The sequence below is a fragment of the Monodelphis domestica genome, chromosome 1 (assembly GCF_027887165.1).
Source record: "Monodelphis domestica isolate mMonDom1 chromosome 1, mMonDom1.pri, whole genome shotgun sequence".
NCBI classification, from domain to species: Eukaryota; Metazoa; Chordata; class Mammalia; order Didelphimorphia; family Didelphidae; genus Monodelphis; species Monodelphis domestica.
This window is the reverse complement of record NC_077227.1, coordinates 631,959,090-631,978,266: the sequence shown is the minus strand read 5'-3', so window position 1 is coordinate 631,978,266 and position 19,177 is coordinate 631,959,090. Positions and strand designations below refer to the sequence as shown.

General features: G+C 35.4%; 1 protein-coding gene across 6 annotated transcripts in view; it reads left to right on the top strand.

Moving 5' to 3' along the window:
- APLF (aprataxin and PNKP like factor) overlaps positions 1 to 19,177 on the top strand; it is a 77,335-nt gene that overhangs the window by 45,589 nt on the left and 12,569 nt on the right. For 5 of the 6 annotated variants that reach the window (XM_007476725.3, XM_016427922.2, XM_007476722.3 and 2 more), the window contains 3 exons: positions 1,800 to 1,960; positions 3,578 to 3,939; positions 9,500 to 9,625. In XM_007476725.3, coding sequence (XP_007476787.1) covers positions 1,800 to 1,960; positions 3,578 to 3,939; positions 9,500 to 9,625 — 649 coding nt within the window. Of the gene's footprint in view, positions 1 to 1,799; positions 1,961 to 3,577; positions 3,940 to 9,499; positions 9,626 to 13,282; positions 13,426 to 19,177 lie in introns of those variants that run through there. The other variant, XM_056823549.1, reaches the window with a different exon arrangement.

The window sequence follows — 19,177 nt, the reverse complement described above, 5'->3', positions numbered from 1 at the left end:
TTCAATTGACAATCATGTAATCAAAGAGGAGGAGGTTAATGGAACATGTGACTTTGTATAGAATGTGGTCTAACAAGGTGGAAGCTAGGACCCTGTGGCAAATAATGTCCTGCTCAGGAATTTTTTTGTCTTTTGGACTGAAGATTTGGAAATACAATAATCAAAAAGTAACATGACCACAAGTCTGATATATGCATGCATAAGATAAAATATCAATACACCAATAATACTTTCAAGATGCTAATATACCTGATATGCTACAACTACCAACACAATGGTATGGCAAATTATAACTCAGGCCTATGTATTTGCTATGCCTGCAATCCAGACATTGACATATATTAGAAATTTCATTAAATTCTAAAAAGGCAGCCCAGATTCTTGTAGTAGATACCAACCTCGAACAAATGGTCAGGAAAATGTGGGAGGAATATCTACAAAAACAAGGACAAGGACAGGCTTAGGATGGGAACAGGAAAAAGACCATGGGGCTGGTGGATAAAGAAAAACAAAGACAAGGACAAGAAATCTAAAGATAAGAATAAGAAAGAGGCTGAGGGAAAAGCTAAGGAAGATACAGAGACTGAAAAGATCTTGCCTCTTAGAGATATAACTAAGATTTCTGAATTAGCTGGGATGGTCTATTCCAAAATACACAAACAATTCTCCACCCAGGAATTGGATTCCATAAAAAGGAGGTTCCCAAAAATTTTAAATGAGTCTTACCAAGCTCTAAAGGAACTGAAAAGGACCTTTAAAATCTTTGAGCCAGATTTTCAGGATTCAGATTTTCTTTTGTTTGAATTATTTAGCCCACATGAATACATACAGTTCCTAGGAAGGACAGTTCCCTGACCAGTTGGCCCACAGAGGCAGAAAGGGAAGATTTTGATTTTGCCAATCCCACTAGTTTGGCATATCTGAGAAAGTTCAGGGAGGATCTTCTGCAAGAAATAAAATCCTTTTGTTCCAAGCCAAATGCTTGGAGCAAATTTGACAGGCTAACCCAAGAAAAAGACCAGCAAGCTGAAAGCTGTATAGACAGACTCGCAGAGACATGTTGGATTAAAAGCATCTTCCCATGAGAGAACATTAAGTGAGCAAATTACATGTGTCAACATGGAAATATATAGATCCCCAGTTTACTTAGTTTAAGGGTATAAACCCCAGGTTTTGACCTTGTCACAGGAGAGGTTTCCCCCTGAGGGAAGGTCCCACTTCACCAGAAAATAGACAAACACTTCAGGTGGGAGGCAGACCCCATCCAAAGTCAAGTAGCATTTTTGTCTCCAGAAGCCTTTCCCAGTATATCACACCTTCCTTACCAAGGTTCGAACTTGGGATCTTCAGCTTGCGAGACTGAAGTGCTACCTACCACATCAAAGCTGAAGTGGATGTCTATTTATCTGGTGAAGTGGGACCTTCCCTCAGGGGGAAATCTCTCCTCTGACAAGGCCAAAACTTGGGGTTTTTACCCTTAAACTAAGTAAACTGGGGATCTATATATTTCCACGTTGACACATGGTATAGGGTGATACCCTCTTAGACTAGATTTGCAGGTTCTGAGTTTGAATTTACTTCTTTAGGCTTTCATTTCCACATTTGTGAATGAGGGAGTTGGGCTGATGGTCTTTGAAATCACTTTTCATTTTAAATCTAAGACCTTATTTGCCTATGACTCCACTGGAAAAATCAGGTATTAAAATTTAAATAATAAGTTGCATCAATATAAATGAAAAATTAGTTTAATGTGATTACATTACTTAGTTAAGTACATAGTTTATAATTTATTTTTTAAGATAATGGAGTAACAAAAGAAAGAATTCACATGCATGCAACATCATCAAAAGGGAAAAAAAGATTGTCTTCCTCAGAGAAATCAGAAAATATTGGAGCAGAACAAGATCCAAAAAGAAGGCACAGAGCTGATGACCAGGAAGATTATACTAGTTCATCAAAGGTAATTTTAAAAAATTTTAGTTTTTCTTTTTCTTCCAAAGGTGTTTGATATGGGAAGAGTATGTTGTGGGATGGATATATCAAGTTGAAACCAAAGTGTTTATAGTTTCATTGTTACAGTCACATGTTTACTAAATTGTCTAGATAGTACAAAATCCTATTTTTTTGCTTGTTGACTACAGAAAAAAAAAGTATTTGATTTTGTAGAGCAAAATTCCACCCCAAAGGCTCTCTTCCAACAGGGTGTCTACCAGTCATATATCAAAAATTATAAAAGAGTTCTTTAAAGAATGCATTAATTTTTATTCAATATTTATTCATTTTAAAAGAGATATAAAGTAGGGAGACATACCACAGATATTTGCACTCTAGAAGAAATCTGACACAGGATCCAATTGGAAAAGAGATTCTAGATTCTCAGATCCTTCAAATGCTTCTCTTTGTAGTTTAGGCTCTCTGTGATCATTGCATTGAGGTTCTGCACATAACAGAGCCTCCTAAATTAGACCCCTAACCACTCAGGAAGAGTCCAAACTAACTAGTCACCCGGGAACAACCAAATTGTTAAAGAATGCATGTTTTTTAAATCATGGCCTGCCATTTGTTATAGACATTAGTCAAACATTATAGCTGGGCAGTGAATCTTGCCAAGAATTTAATATGAAAAAGTGCAAGGAGGGTCACATTTAGGAAATTATACAGTGTTTCTAATGATTCATAACTTCTTAAAACAAAGGATGATTTTTTTTAGCATCAGTATTCCTTCAATGCTCTATGACTAAGTCATGTAATACTACAATCTCTGATGAAACAAATTTGTGGGACCCCTAGAGAACAATATCTATGTTCAGGTAGGCCAAAAATAAATTGAATCATGTTATTAAGGAAGAATTTTTCAGTAGAAGCAACAGAAAGGATGATCAGGAAAGGAGACAGGCTATTCATGTAATGAGCGCAGAAGATAATTGACAGACAGATGGCTTGCTTGATTGAAGGAATCCTCCTATTATGTCAGGTGAGACACCCCCTGTGGAATCCCTCCTCATCTCAGACTTTTGAATCCCATGATGCCTGGACTGCCTTCTGCTTCTCTTTGTATTTCTAGAGTTTCTCATTGTGCCTGGCACATAGTAAGTGCTTAATAAATGCTTTTTGACTCTGACAAGGCTCAAACAGAATAAGAAAACATGGATGGCTTTTAATCTTCACTGTTTCAGGGAATGTGTATACCAGTTGGCAAAGTAATAAAATCCCTTGAAGTAGAGAATAAACTGCATTTTTAAAATGACCTTTTGTATTTTGGACAATTTTGGTATTCACAAGGCAACTAATTTGAAATTTCAGCTTCTGAGATCAGGTCTTTTCAGTTCAGGAGAAGCAGTGGGACACAGAGGATAGAGAGCCAGTTGTGGATCCAGAAAAATCTGGGTTTAATTCTTGCTCTTGACACACACACCAGAAATATGATCTTTTACCTAACTGTCTGGTGTTCTACACGTCTCTAAAGATTGGGAAATGTAGCCATAAGGGATCAGTAGAAAGCCAACAAAATAGATGTTGTAATTGTAAGCTTCTGATTGTCAGGATATTTTAAATTTTTTTGATTTGTCTTTTCTAGGAAGCAAATGGATCATCTGATGTCATAAGTGTAACGAAAATAGAGGCCAAGTCTGAAAGATCTGAAATTCCAAGAGATCAAATAGTTGAAGATCTCCATGATCAGGACTGTGAACATAGAATATCTCCTAGAAACAAAATAAATAAGACAGATGAAAATAAAAAAAATGTATCCATAGAATATTCTGAGAATCCCAAAATTCACCAGGACAAATTATTACAGAAGAAGATCCAAGGGCTTGACCCAGAACAGAGCTCTAACCCTGAAGCCTCTAGTTCAACTACAAGCATAGCTGTTGCACAAGATTTTGGGGGAAATCACCCCAGGAGAACGCCTTGCTTTTATGGAGCAAGTTGCTACAGGTAAAAAGGGATTGCATACAACAAAATTTTGTTATTACTGGGCTTAATTATTCTAGGGTTTTGACTATATTAAGAATAAATTATATCCCCTGAAATAGGAGGCCTTGAGAAAGGTATATGATTTAACACATTGATTTCTAAAGTGATTGTTTGATTTTGAAAAACCAGAATCTTGAAAAGGTTTTATTCTACTTTGACAGGTGGTCAGCTCTGATTTTTTAAAAAGTCACTTTTTCTAAGGGTTTTATATTTAGGAGTGGGCAGAATATTTATTCATGGATTTAATACTTACTAATATAATATGTAACCCAACTTCTAAGGAAAAACTGAAAAAAGGCTACAAATAAAATAGAATCAGTTAAAAAAATTAATAAGTTTGATCTGGGTATATGTTACTTTTGACCTTTTAAAATAATAGACTTCTTCAATAATAACTGTTTTTACTCACATGGCAAACAACCTAGCGTACTAGACCCCCATCATGTCTTGCCAGAATTGTGCTGTATATTCCTAGAGGATATCTGTGTTTGATATAGCTGCTAAAGTGAATTTTTTTCCCCATCAAGTAAACTACAATGGCTTTGGAGCTTGTTGCATCTAGAATAAATACAATGGGTTCCAGCTTTTTCTGATTTATTAAATCTACTTGCTTTCATTCATTTTATGGTTCAGCCAAATTGGCTGCCTTACCATTCCTCACATACAACTTTCCATCTCTTCCTGTCTTTGCCCTGACCTTTCCCTGTACCTCAGTTGCAATGCCTCCTCATCTCAGCCTTTTGAATCCCTTATTTCCTTCAAGACTTAGTTCTGGCATCATCTTCTATATGAAGCCTTTCCTGATCCCCCTTGACAGCAATTCTTTGTAACCTTTCTCTAGAAAAAAAAAAAAACAGGCTACTAGAAATATTTCTATTTATATAGGTCTTTTCCCTATGGCTTTGAACTCTTTGGAGTATAGGTCTAGTAGTGAGAGCACTGGGTCAAATTAATGACTTTTTGGTTCTGGTTCCAAATGGCTTTCCAGATTGGTCAGAAATTTTTTTTAACTCTACTAACAGTGCATTAATGTGCCTGTTTTCTACCTGTTCTACCCTTCAGGAATTGTAATTTCCCTTTTTTTTGTGATCTTTACTAGCTTTTGTTTTGAGGTAAAAACTCAGGATTCCTTTAATTTACATTTCTCTAATTTTAAATTATTTGGAGTATTCTTTCATATAGTAACAGATAATTAGTAGTTATTTGTTTGAAAACTTCCTGTTAATATCCCTTGATTATTTATTTATTGAGAAATGGCTTTTGTTCTTATAAATTTGAATTAGTTTTATATATTGCTTGCTCATGAATCCTCTATCAGAGAGACTTATTGCAAATATTTTTCCATAGTTAATTGTTCCTTATATTTTTAATTGCATGGGTTCCAATTTTGTAGAAAACTTTTACATTTTATATAATTTAAATTATCCATTTTCTTCTCTGATTTTCTCTTTCACTCATTTGTACATGAGCCCTTTCCCTAGTCATAGTTGAAAGGTAATTTCTTCCTTGTTTCTCTATTTTGTGATGTCACCCTTTTGGTGTAATTTTTGTATATCCTTTTGAAGCTTATCTTTTTATACAGAGTGAGATATTTACTATTGCATGCTGACTCTTTAAGAAGTTTTTCTCTAAGACATGAAGTCCAGCTCCCTTTTCTCTAAAAGCATTATTTCTGAATAAACAAGATTTATCTATATTTTATATATGGTATGTTATAATTTCTTAGAGCTGAAAAAGTCCTTAGTGATAATTGAATCTAACTGTTCCTTCTGCTTTACAAAGAAAGAAATTTTAACAAGATAAAACTTAAAAAAAATCATACTTCTTCAGTTGAGAAATGAGTGAGCTTGTAGTAATTTCCTTACACATGTACATTTCATTCTTTACAGCAGGGGTCAGCAATAGCACGAGGTATGAAATTAGAAGAAGAGAGAGGAAAAAGAAGATTCTTATTTATGGATTAAAGGATGCTAAAAGAACCAGTTATGTGAGACTATACTAGAATTTGTTCTTCCTTAACAATAGCCTTGAAGAACTCAGGATCAGGGGTAGCTAGATGGCTCAGTAGATAGAGAGTCAGGAAGTACTGGGTAATCCCCATTGCTTAGCCCTTACTGTTTTTCTGCCTTTGAACCAATATGCCATATTGATTCTAAAATTGAAGGCAAGGGTTTAAAAAAGAAAAAGAATAACTCAGGATCACCTCCATTCTATGTTGAAGCATCAACTTTTAATGAAGGTTTATTATTATTCCTGTAGAGACAGAAAAAAAATAAGCATTTACATAATGCCTATTATGTAACAAACACTGTGCCAAGTGTTTTTTATAAATATTATTTTATTTGATCCTCAGATCAACCGTATGAGATGGGTGCTATTATTATCTCCATTTTATAGTGGAGAAAACTGATGTAAATAGAGGTTAGGTGACTTGTCCAGGGTCCCTCTAAAACTATATTTGAACTCAGATCTTTGTGACTCCTGATTTGACTCTCCATCCACTGCCTTACCAGCTGCCTCTGCCAACTCAAACTCCCATCACAACCTTGACCACCAGCCCAGGATCTCAACTTCAAGAGCCTTAGGAATAGCAGTCTTCCATCCCAACCCTTGTACTCATTATCTTGGGAAGCAACCCCTGGAAGATGCAGTCTGGCAGTTGTTCCTTCAGGTGCTATAGACATAGTTGCTAAAGATCCAGAAAAGAAAGTTTCTTGCCCCTAAAGTCCTTGGCACTGTCATATGATACACCATCATAAACTGATATGATTTTATCAGCAAAAATGGCATTAAAGAAATTATCATCTACTTCATTGCTGCCCCCAGAGGACAAGAGACCTTTCCATCTGACTTATACCTGAAACCTTCCATACCTCCCCCATTAGAAAATGAACTCCTTGAGAACTTACTTTTCTATTTGTATCCCCAGAGCTTAGTTCAGTGCTATGCACATAGTAAGCCCTTCATAAATGCTTCATTCTTTTATCACCTGGGTTTCCCTTACATGGATTTCTCTGTCACATTATTGTTAGAATGACAATTAGGGGAAAACTAGCTAGGTTAAGGTATAAATCCATTTTGTGTTGTGCTATCAAATAAGATATTGTTTGTAAAATGCTACGCACAGAGTCTGGAATGCAGTAGATACTATAAAAATGCTTTCTTTTCTTCCCCTTTGAATAGAAATATACTTTTTTTTCACAAAATACTTCATTCTAAGAGATTAAATTGAATTAAAATTTTTTCAGCTTAAAATATTTTTCTGTACAATTCATCTATGTAGAAATATATAAATTTTGGATCATATCCATGTTCTCATTTCAATAGTACACTTTTCTTTAGAACAGATTCAGTCAGTGTAAGGGTTAAATTTAATGGTTAGACAATAATTTTAGGAAATTATATGGTTGCCAATATTTTATCGAGTCAGAAATTTATTTAGGAATATTTACAAAATAGAGAGGAAACAATAAAGTAGAGAAATGTGAAGGGGCCAGGCAGAGATTAATTAGCTCTCAACCAGGAGGCCTACTAGGAAACTAGGAAAGGAGTCAGCCTTTCACTCACTCAGAGAAGTAGTCCAGAAGTCAGAGTCCAAGTTGAAGCCCAGCTCCAAGCCCACGATCAGAGCCATAGTCTCCAGCAAAGCTCCCTTGAAGTCTCTTCCCAGTCAGATGACTATCTCCAGAAGACAATCTCTTCAAACTATTTTCTAAAAGACAATCTACTCTGAGGGAGTTCAGGGCTTTTGCTTTTATGGTTTTTCTTGTCCCTTCCCATTTTCACAGGGGCCAATCATGGTTTCCAAATTGTCTAGCACTGCCCAGGGGCAGTGTCTGTGGGATTGACTTCTCACCTTCTGGAGGTGTGAATTCTCATCAAAAGGGTTTACATTTTCCCGACTGATTGCATTTCTGAGGGTGTGAACTCTCATTTTCTGACAGATTGAGTTAAAAGGGTGGAGCTCTCTAAGAGCTCCTCCACCTAGTGATAAGTAGGATGTTTAAGCTTTTGTTGATTCAATTCAAGAGTAGACAAAGGAGAGTTAATCCTATCCAGTCTAGTGAGCTACTAAGTAGGGGTACTTAAGTGTTAACTCAGTATAGACAACAGAGTAAAGAATTCCCTTTCACAATAGTCAAGGTAGAGGCTTCAAGTACCCTGTATTTTCTCATCTTGACCTTTAACTTTAAGATTTAACTGAAAGTAGGTAATTCTAGCCATTCTATTTCTGAACTCTCAGTTTTAAGAAATGAAATTTTGTTTATTCCAAAAGTATTGAGAATCCATTGTTACCATAAATTCATATATATATTTTAAAACTTTTCTTCTTAAAACAGGAAAACCATTCAACCTTACTTTTGCCTTTTGTATAATAATGTATTTGATCCCCCTAAACAACATATTTAATGTTATCAACAAAAAAACTATTTTGGAAATATCATGGTCTTTTCTTATGCACTTAAATTTTATCAGCAAATGTTTGTCATCTTGAATTAATACCAGAATACTTTTGACTTTTATGCTTTTGATTTTATTGATAGGTTTTTTTCCTTTCAGTGATCATTTAAAAAGAGGCTCCAAAAATTTACAAAGATTTTGTTATTTGTATACTTACTAATTTTCGGTGAAATTAGTTTTAAAGATGTGAGAATGTAAATTTTATCCCTTTATTTGAACTGCTGTGATTTCTACAGATGACTAAGCCAAAGTCACCTAACTTTTAATGCATTGTTTCTTACTGTTGTAGATGACTTTCCTTTTCAATTAAGCAAACATTTATTAACTTATAATTGACGGCTAGGCAGTGGGAATACAAAGATAAAACAGACAAGCCTCTTCCCTAAAGAAGATTATGTGGGGGCAAGAGCTTGGTGTGAGAAGATAGAACATAGGAAGTGTTCTGACTTAAACTATTAAAAATTATTTTAAGCTATTAAAGATTAAAACTGCACTCAGAGTTTTGGGACACTGTATCTATAACATCTACATAGAAAAAGGCATGATCTTAAAGTTTTTTTTTAGTAGAACTTGGAAATTATCAGTGATTTCAGTGATACAAATCACAATTCCCTCCACATCTTAATACATGGTTTCATAAATTGTTATTGAGCTAGTTGGCTGATTCTGTCATAAAATAGTATTTTACCACTGTCTATACTTACAGTATTCTATTTTTTAAAATCTTCTCAGTTTAGGACCTGACATAGATTGGGTTCTGTTGACATAGCCTTAAGAACCCAGTGTCAGAAATATTAACTATAATTGAAGCTTTTTATCTTTATAAGGAAATTTATCTACTGAAGAACATAAATTTATAAAAAAAATCAGTAAAAAGTAGATTGATATTCCTTACTCACTGTGATGATCCACAATATTCTGCACTAACCAAGTGTTACAAAATAGAAGCTTCTTTTAAAAATGAATTACCCTTGAAGTTGTGTTTGCCCCACATTTGAATAAAAAATGTTTCATATTCTGCTAGTTCTTATTGCTTATGGTGTATTTATTGGATTCATAGGAAGAACCCTATCCATTTTCAACAATTTAGTCATCCCAGTGATGGGGATTACAGAGATACACAAGTTATGAATCAAGATGAGGTTGACAACAGACCTGAATGTCCATATGGAACTTCTTGTTATAGGTATGTAAATCTGTAAATATCTGATAGTATTCTTCATTTCTGTAAAGACTTCTATAGACTAACCAAACATCTTTATAGATTTTAGCTGTTTTGTTGTACTCATATACTTAGCATATGAAAAATTTTATATAAGGAAATAATAGTATATATATATAATTTCTCAGAACAAGTTTAGTATTTTATTATTGCTATTATTTGGATATTTGTATCGATTGGTTAGATCTCTATATTGCTTTCTTTTGGCTAATATATATATATATTAAAATCAATGACTTTTCTTATTAAGGCAATTTGAGTCTTATCAGAAAAGGATATTTAATCTCTTTCCATCAAGTTCTTTCAAAATAGGGTACATAGCATCATAGATTTAGAGCTGAAAGGGACCTTGGAAGTCATCTCATTCAACCCCTTAATTTTACAGATAAGGAAACTGACTTCCAGAAAGGTTGAGGGTTTTGCCCTATGTCACAAAGACCATAAATAGTAGCACTGGGCTTTGAATTTAAATCCCATGATTCCAAGTTCAGTACTCCAACTTTAGCTCCCATTTCTGCTATGCTATGCTGCCCCCAACAAGCCTTTTTAGGTGGTGTGATCTAGGATTGTTAGTGACCCTGTTATAAATATTCTTGGCAGAAAATGTAAGAAATAGAAATAGCTAAGAATGTAAATGACTGTAACATTACAATAGTGTGGAAAGGAAACTAGAACAAGTTCTGGACTTTCTGCTACTGTGTTGGAACAGGCAACAATGGGAATATTAGAGAGAGAAGAAATTGTCAAGACTGACAGTTGGTGGGGGAAGGGGCAACTGGGAGTGGCAGTGGGTCTTGTGACTTGCACTTCCTTCCTGGTGTGGGTAGTGGGAGGAACTTTGGCTTCTCAGTCCGGATAGGAGTGTCTCGATTTCTTCAACCTGAAGAGACAGGCCCAACCAGCTTTGAAGGTCAGAACTTTTCTTGTTGCTTGCTGTCTACTGCTAAGATTTTGAAATTAAGAAAACTAGCACAGATATAGCATAGACAGGAATAAGAGAAACCTTCCACCAGCCTGTGAGGCCTGGCCTCAGCTCCAAAGCTGAGAAAGACTCCAACCTTATTTAGGGACATCCCTCTTCCCTTTTCCCTGATACCTCTCCAATCTGAATTGGTTATTAAAATTTATCTTATTTGAATATCGCAGTTAGATAAGTGGACTATCTTTCCTGGGGCATAGAGAGACCTGAACCTCAGTTCAGTTATCCACTTACAAACGTTCCTTCCATCATTATTTCAGATAATGTTAAGTTTCCAAGGGCCCTGCTGGGTGACCAAATTTTGGGGAAAGGCTTGTTCCTCAGGAGGGTCTGTGTTTACCTGTTCTGGGGCAACTTCGGCAGCAATCCAGTGAGAAAACATCCCTGCAGGCTATCATAAGTGGCTCATTTCTTGCACACCCCATTTGGTTCAAAAATAGCCTCTTGGCAGGGAGCATCTCTCTTCTTTACCTCACCGGAAGCCATATTCCTTCTCCCCCTTCAATTCCTCCATTCCCTGCTACAAACCTTCAGTATTCCCTGTTCTTCATATCCACCACATCTTTCCCAATAAATATAGTTTTTGGCAGAGCCAGCTAGGTTTTCCAACCTATTTTGTCAAGAATTTGGGAAAAAGAAGGCAGTTGGAAGTGTCAGAGAAGTTTTAGAGAAATTGGGCCTACATACATTTCAAAAGTCTGTGTGACTGTGGAAAGCAGCCATTTTGAGAGCAGTGTTGAGTGCAACTAATCTGCCTAGTAACACCACAGCTAAAAAAAAACCACTCCTTCTGAAGGGAGGAGGCAACTCTTAAAGGGCCAGACTTAAAAACAATTTTTCTGTTGCAAAAGGCTTTTCCAGATACAAGATGACAAAGAAACTATTCATTGCCATGGGTTATCTAGCCTGTATTGGACATTTCTTTTATATGTTTTACAACTTATTTTTTTTGTCAAGATTCCAGATTATATTTATTTTCTGCTTAAGATCTATGTTTACCAATAAATATTACAATAGGAATATATAGGAATATTAAAGGGGGAAATTGGGATACAGTATCTATCTCCTTTAGTGCTTGTAATAGATTGGGCAGGTACTCAAGGATAACTGCTAGAGACAGATATAAAAAAATCTCTATTTAATAACTATTAAAGGTTAAGGAAAGGTAAGGAAAGATAATAAATATTTTTGAAGATTAGGATTCCCTAATCTAAAAGATCTAAATTTATCCCAGTTCCCACTGGTCTTCATGGACCTGCTTCTTGCACAGGGTTTCCCTTGAACCTCCTTAAACTCCTTATCTATCACAAAACCCCCTGAAACTATACTAAATAACCTTATGCTATTTACTAACCCTCTAATTATATATTTACTGTCTCAGTAAATCTCCTTCAGCTTTGAAACAGTCTCTCTGCCAACTCCCAACTCTTCCAGGCCTAGCTAGACTTTTCTGCCTAAGCAGGCTTCTGAGCCTACACAGACCTCAAAAATGGCTGACTCTATCTCCAGCCACACAGGAAAAACACAGTCTCTTTCTCTTTATATCTCTTTCAGCTTTAAATCAATTCAGTTATTCACTCTCTCTGCCCACTGCCAGCCCTTTTGAGCCTAGCTAAGCTTCTAGGCCTGCTTAGGCCTCAAAATGGCTTGGCCCTCTCAGCAGCCACACAAAGGAAAAACCACTTTTCTCTTTTCTGTTGATTTCCTCTACAAACTTATTACAGATACTCTAACTTGTTCTCCTCCTTCTCCTGACACTGGATTTTTTCAGTGTTTCAGGGAACAGAAAAACCAGACTTCTCCTAGTCCAAAAACCACCAGGAGCCCTTTGGCAGTTGGAAAATACCAACTGACCCTGGTTACCCAGAATTCCAACCACCACACTTCCCAAGATTCCATCTGATCTTAAAGAAACCTTATCCACTATTCTTTACCTTGTCCTTAGCTGCTAATTAATCCTAATAACCCCTTGATGTGCTTGCTAATACTAACACCGTAAAATACTATAATTTTCAATAGGAATATGATAATAATATTAAAATGTTAGCCAAAAAAGCTGACAGGCTAATGTCTTACTTTTCTAGTGTGTGTCCCCTTACTTGACTGTTTGAAATGTGTCTTTAATTTTATTTTGGGGCCCTTGGAAACTTAACATCATCTGAAATAATGTTGGAAGTTTTTTTTTATCAGTTTGTACTGACTAAAATTTCAGTGCCTGTGATTCCTTTACTCAGTGTACTTTAAATTGATTTTTTACCACTTGGAAAATATTTTTAGTACTCAGAACCTTATGTGTTTACACAGAATCCTTGAGGGTTTTAAGATATAATTGATAGTATATTGATAGTATATAGAAATTTTAATTTTTAAAAGAAATCATTTTGACCTACTAATTCTCTTCACATTTTTATATCCCAGTATTTGGAGAACAGAATAAAATCAAGACTTAGCCTTCCAACCACAAACATTTTTGTAGACTCTTCAGTACACTAAGTACAGCATTGATAATAATACATGGTAATACATAGAGAACTGAGTATTTTTCTTCCTTTTTTTGGTTTTGTTAAATGACAGTTTTCTTATTATAACAAAGGAATCATATCATTTTAATGATCTTAGTGTTTCCTTTTTTGCCTTTATAGAGGGCCAGAAGAGAAACATTTGCCACTTTTATAGTGATTCCAGGAATATCACCAAGAACATGATGTTTCCAATCAAATCTAAGCATTCTAAACCTTGTTGTTTTTCTGAATAAAGTTCAAGAAGCCATTATTAATTTTTTAAGTTTATTTAATTAATTAATTTAGAATATTTTCCCATGGTTACATGATTCATGTTCTTTCCCTCCCCTCATTCCACCCTGTTCCCATAGTCAATGAGCAATTCCACTGGGTTTTACATGTGTCATTGATCAAGACCTATTTCCATATTATTAATATTTCCACTAGGGTGATCATTTAGAGTCTATATCCATGATCATATCCCCATTGACCCATGTGATCAAGCAGTTGTTTTTCTTCTATGTTTCTACTCCCACAGTTTTTCCTCTGAATGTGGATAGTGTTCTTTCTCATAAGTCCCTTTGAATTGTTCTGGATCATTGCATTGCTGTTAGTAGAGAAGTCCATTACATTCAATTGTACCACAGTATATCAGTCTCTGTGTACAATGTTCTCCTGGTTCTACTCTTTTCACTCTGCATGTTAGGGGTAAACTTATGGTTGAATATATGGTGAATATAGTGAATATAACTTTAGTTGGTCGCCAGGGATTTAAATTTTAAATCCCAATGAAATACTCATCAGAATGGAATTTTATGTTGGTTTATTTACAATAGAGTGAAGATATTAAGGAAGAAAGAAAGAGAGGAAAAGGAGAGAGATACCAGGCAGGAGTTCAGATATCCCAGCCAAGGGAGGGGGCAGAGGATTAAATCTAACATGGCTTCTAGTCACAAGACCTCCTCCAAGATGAGGGGCCTCCTCAGAGGCTGGTGCCCTCAGAAAAGCCAAGGAAAAGGGAGTAAGCCTTGCATTCACCATGTGACAATCTTAAGGGAAGCAGTCTGAGGTCTCATGCTCAAGCTCCTCCATGGTCAAGTTCCACCGCCAACTCCCTCTCACAGGAATTGATGCAAAATATAAAGGCAGTTCTTTACATCACTTCCTGTGTCTCACATGTACCAATGGTGGCTTAAACTTGACTTTTGGATAGCCCAGGGGGTCAGTCAATTGTTTCTGATTTGTCACTTGCTAGCACACGCGGGTCATAGACCTTCCTCCCCCACACTTAATCCTTAAGTGGGGGTGTATACATTCCGGGTTGCTAAAATTCTAAAGACTAAGCAGGGTGGAGTAAATCTAAAATTCACATGCATCAGTTCTGGAGGTCTTTCCAGTTCACATGGAATTCCTCCAGTTCATTATTCCTTTCAGCACAATAGTATTCCATCATCAACAGATACTACAATTTGTTCAGCCGTTTCCCAATTGGAGGGCATCCCCTCATTTTCCAATTTTTTGCCACCACAAAGAGTGAGGCTATGAATATTCTTATACATGTGTTTTTCCTTATTATCTCTTTGGGGTATACACCCAGCAGTGCTATGGCTCGATCAGAGGGCAGAAAGTTTTTTAGCACCCTTTGGGCATAGTTCCAAATTGCCTTCCAGAATGGTTGGATCAATTCACAACTTCACCAGCAGGGCATTAATGTCCCAATTTTGCCACATCCCCTCCAACATTTATTACTGTCCTTTGCTGTCATGTTAGCCAATCTGCTAGATATAGATTGTTTTGGTTTGTATTTTTCTGATAAGAGATTTAGAACACTTTTTCATGTTGTGAAGACTGGATTTAGCTATCTTCTGATTGTAACAACGAAGATACTTAGCTCTTTTTTTATTGTGAAGATTAAATTGTTATCCCTGATTGTAACAATGAAGGTACTTAGTTCTTCCTTTATTGGGAAAATTGAATTGTAATCCACAGTCTATTTTTAGATTTTAATCTACAAAAAAGTGATAACTCAGTATTTGAAGTATATCTACCCATTTTAACTACAAAAAGGTGTTAACTAACTACAAAAGGTGTTAAGTAACCAAAAAAGGTATAATCTAACCAAAGAAGGTGTGAACTAGAGTGGGCAGTCCTGGAGAGGAGTGTCTGCTGTGATTGGTAGATGTGAAATTTAGGGGAGGTGACACAAGAGAAAAAGATCTTTAAAAAGAGTACCAGAGGCCAGAAGAAGAGATATTCGATTCGAGATTCTAGTTAGATGGAAGAACTCTGATTCAGAATTGGACTGGAGAACAGACACTTGAGGAGAAACTGGAAGAGGAACTCAACCCTGGAGGAGCTTGTGGAGGAGACCTCAGACTGTTTTCCTTTTAGATGGTCACCGTTGGTGAGTGAAGGGCTGACTTAGTAACCCTGCCTTTCTTGGAGGTGTAAACCTTATAAATTTGAGTAGTTAGACCTTTGTCAGAAGTTTTTGTTATAAAGATTTTTTCCCAATTTTTTTCTTCCCTTCTAATTTTGGTTGCATTGGTTTTATTTGTACAAAAGCCTTTTAATTTAATGTAATCAAAGTTATTCATTTTACATTTTGTAATTTTTTCCTAACTCTTGCTTGGTCTTAAAATCTTTCCTTTCCCAAAGATCTGACAAGTATACTATTCTGTGTCCACCTAATTTACTTATAATTTCCTTCTCTATATTTAAATCATTCACCCATTCCTAATTTATCTTGGTGTAGGGTGTGAGATGTTGATCTAAACCTAATCTCTCTCATATGGTTTTCCAGTTTTCCCAGCAGTTTTTGCCAAATAGTGAGTTTTTGCATTTCCCCCAAGTCTATTCCACTGATCCTCCTTTCTGTCTCTTAGCCAGTTCCATATTATTTTGATAACCTCTGCTTTTTAGTACAGTTTAAGATCTGGTACTGCTAGTCCCCATCCTTCACATTTTTTCCCATTATTTCCCTTGATATTCTTGATCTTTTCTTTTCCCAAATGAACTTTGTTATAATCTTTTCTAATTCAGTAAAAAAGCTTATTGGTAGTTTGAATAAGTAAATTAATTTGGGTAGCATTGTCATTTTTATTATATTAGCTTTTCCTACACACAAGCAATTAATGTTTTTCCAACTGTTTAGATCTAGTTTTAATTGTGTGGAAAGTGACCCAGTTTGTCAAGTTAAAGTGGAACAAGGATCCTTGGCATTTAAAATTTTACCGGGCTTAGAGCAAATTCTTAAGGCAAGTAGGCATTTCTTGGGATGTTTGCACTAGAAAAACTTCCTTTCCTTGGAATTAATATTTTAAATAAATTAAAGTTTCAAAGATATAGGTCTTATCAGAAACGAGAATTAACTATAATATAAGAAGATTAAAAAATAGTAAAAAAGTTCAGTGTTAACAATGCTGCTCTTTTACTAGAGCAAGAAAATTAATTTGCTTCAGTTTGCACAGAAAATTTTTCCTTCAAGTTAATTTCAATAAGAATTATTTAAAATACAGAAAATATATAAATACAGAAAATACAATTTAATTTCATTCTTAAGAATGGGAAATATCCTTAGTTCTTTAAAAATAAATGAAAGAAACTCTTAGGTATTGTAAAGGATGGAAATGAGAAGACAAAATATTTAGATAAAAAAAGAAAACATGATGTGATAAGTGCTAACTATTCTTAACAAAAAATATTAGAGAAATTAAAAGAAAAGGGAGAAACTCTACTTTGGAGATGGTCTGGGAGATATTTTAGTTGGATACTTGAAAGATTAGATAATCTAGGCAGAGAGATGGTAAAGGAGGACCTTTTTCTTCAGAAATGGGGTGAGGGCTGGGGTCCAAACAATGGCAGGCATTGAATGATAGGGAACAATGTAATAATTAATAATTTTTATTGTCTGGCTTCCCTGTTTGGTCTTATAATTCTTTATTTTCAGGCATATCTGTTGTCATTTAGTTCTTTTAGGGTTATGATTTCTTCTCTTTGGGTTAAATTGGTTCTTGATGTTCTAAAGCACTTTAGTATACACACAATTGCTAAATCATTGCTTTATGGTTAATCCATGAGCTGATAGTCACTTATAAATTTAAATTAGATCCTTGTAAAACAAATATAGTCATCCTTATTTGAAACCTTTTTCATACTGATATAGAACTGATAGAAAAGCTAACATTTCACTGCCATAGCTTTTAAGAACCCAATCTTATCTCCACATTATATAAGTACCATAGGTAGACTAAGCAAAGAATGTCAAATCTTTAAAATAAATTTGTTTTTAATTCATTCATTCAAAAACTGTTTTGATGACATTTTATTTTTCAAGAATACAAATTATCTTATTAAAATGCAGGCACTCTGTCATAAACAGGGAAAGAATAAAATGTCATTAATATTTTTAAAAGTAGGAAACTACTGAACAGGATGTACCATTTTTCATTATCAGTGGAATTAAAGTATCAAAAATATAATTGGCATTTTCATTTTTTAAGCTCTTAAGTGAAATATGGGAAATTCCCAACTCAGCTGTATTTTAGACTTTTGTGAAATTAGCAAACTCCATAGGTTAATGTAATAATTAAAATAGTTGAGGTCATAAACTATAAGAGTTAAAATGGTTGGGTGTCATAAACTGTAGTGATTAAATAGTGGAAGAATATAAATTGTAGTAGATATAAGAGTGAGTGAATAAATGTGACTGCAGAAAATATGTTTTTACTACAGTGTCTTGTTTTTAAATCAATATATAAGGTGGTCGCCAGGGAAATATTCCCAATTATGAATATGCCCAAGTCATAAAACCCAAATATGGGTTTTATAGAGGCTTTAATTAATTAATACAATGAGGAATTAAAGAAAGGATAGAAAGAGAGAAAAAAAGGAAATAATGAGAAAAGGATAGGCCAGCCCAGGGCAGCCCTGGCCAATCCAGGCCTAAGCCCTTAAGAGAAAGATCAGTCAATCCTTAATCACTCACCACAAGATTTGTCCAAGCAAGGATTCTAGTGACACCAGGCCATCATCATCTCAGCTGCCTTCACTAGCTCAATCCTCAATCTGAATCTGAATGTCCCGAGAGAGACCCGGGAGAGACAGAGTCTCCTTAAAGGGAGTTCCAGCCAGAGTCCTCCTCAAAGGGAGTTCCAGCCAGAGACTATCCCAAGAGCCTGTTTCCAGAGCTCTCTCCCAACAGCCTCCTTAGAGCCTGCTTTTCAACAGCCTCCTTAGAGACTTTTTTTTTTTCAAGAGACTGGTTCTGTCCTTATATAGGGAATTTTCTCCTATGTCATCTCCCCTAAGTTCTCCCATCTACCAATCACAGTAGACATTTTTCAAAGGACTGACCATTCTTAGTCCACACCTAAGAAGGTGTAAATTTTTGAGTAATTCACACCAGGAAAGCTCTGAGTAAGTTTCTCAGCTCTTTGTTCCTTGTAAATTCACAAGTTGCTTGACCTTTATAGGTATTTATCTTAAGAACTTTTTGCCTTATTATAAGTATGGGTTTAAGTATTTTTCATTGTTCAGAAAGGAGTTTACAACTTTATCTTCCCCTAGGGCAGACTTAAGTAGTTGAAGTAGAGGTCTCACATTTCTGATCTAAGTAGAGTTCATTGTCCAAATGGGGAATGGTCTTAATCCAATCTTATGAAGTAGGGTCTGGGAATTTTTAAGGTTCACATTAAGGAAGGATAAGTACCAGCCCAGTCCAGAATTAATTAGAATTTTGGGACCCATTTGTATCCTCAGTGACTATAATTTACTGTTTTTTGGAACCATCAGTAAGAAATTGTACTATCCTCATTGGTCCATGAGTAAATATAAATATACATGGCTTGTTTTATTTAGTCAGTCCCAGACTATACTTCAACTCTTGTCCAGCTGTATGCTATTTCCTTGCCATCATCACTATTGATCCCTTCCATCCACCTTCTTTGGTACTTCTTGCTCTAAGAATAATAACCAAATCAATACTATCATTCCTTCAGGAAAGGGCATGCCATTTGACACATTATTCCAGTGACT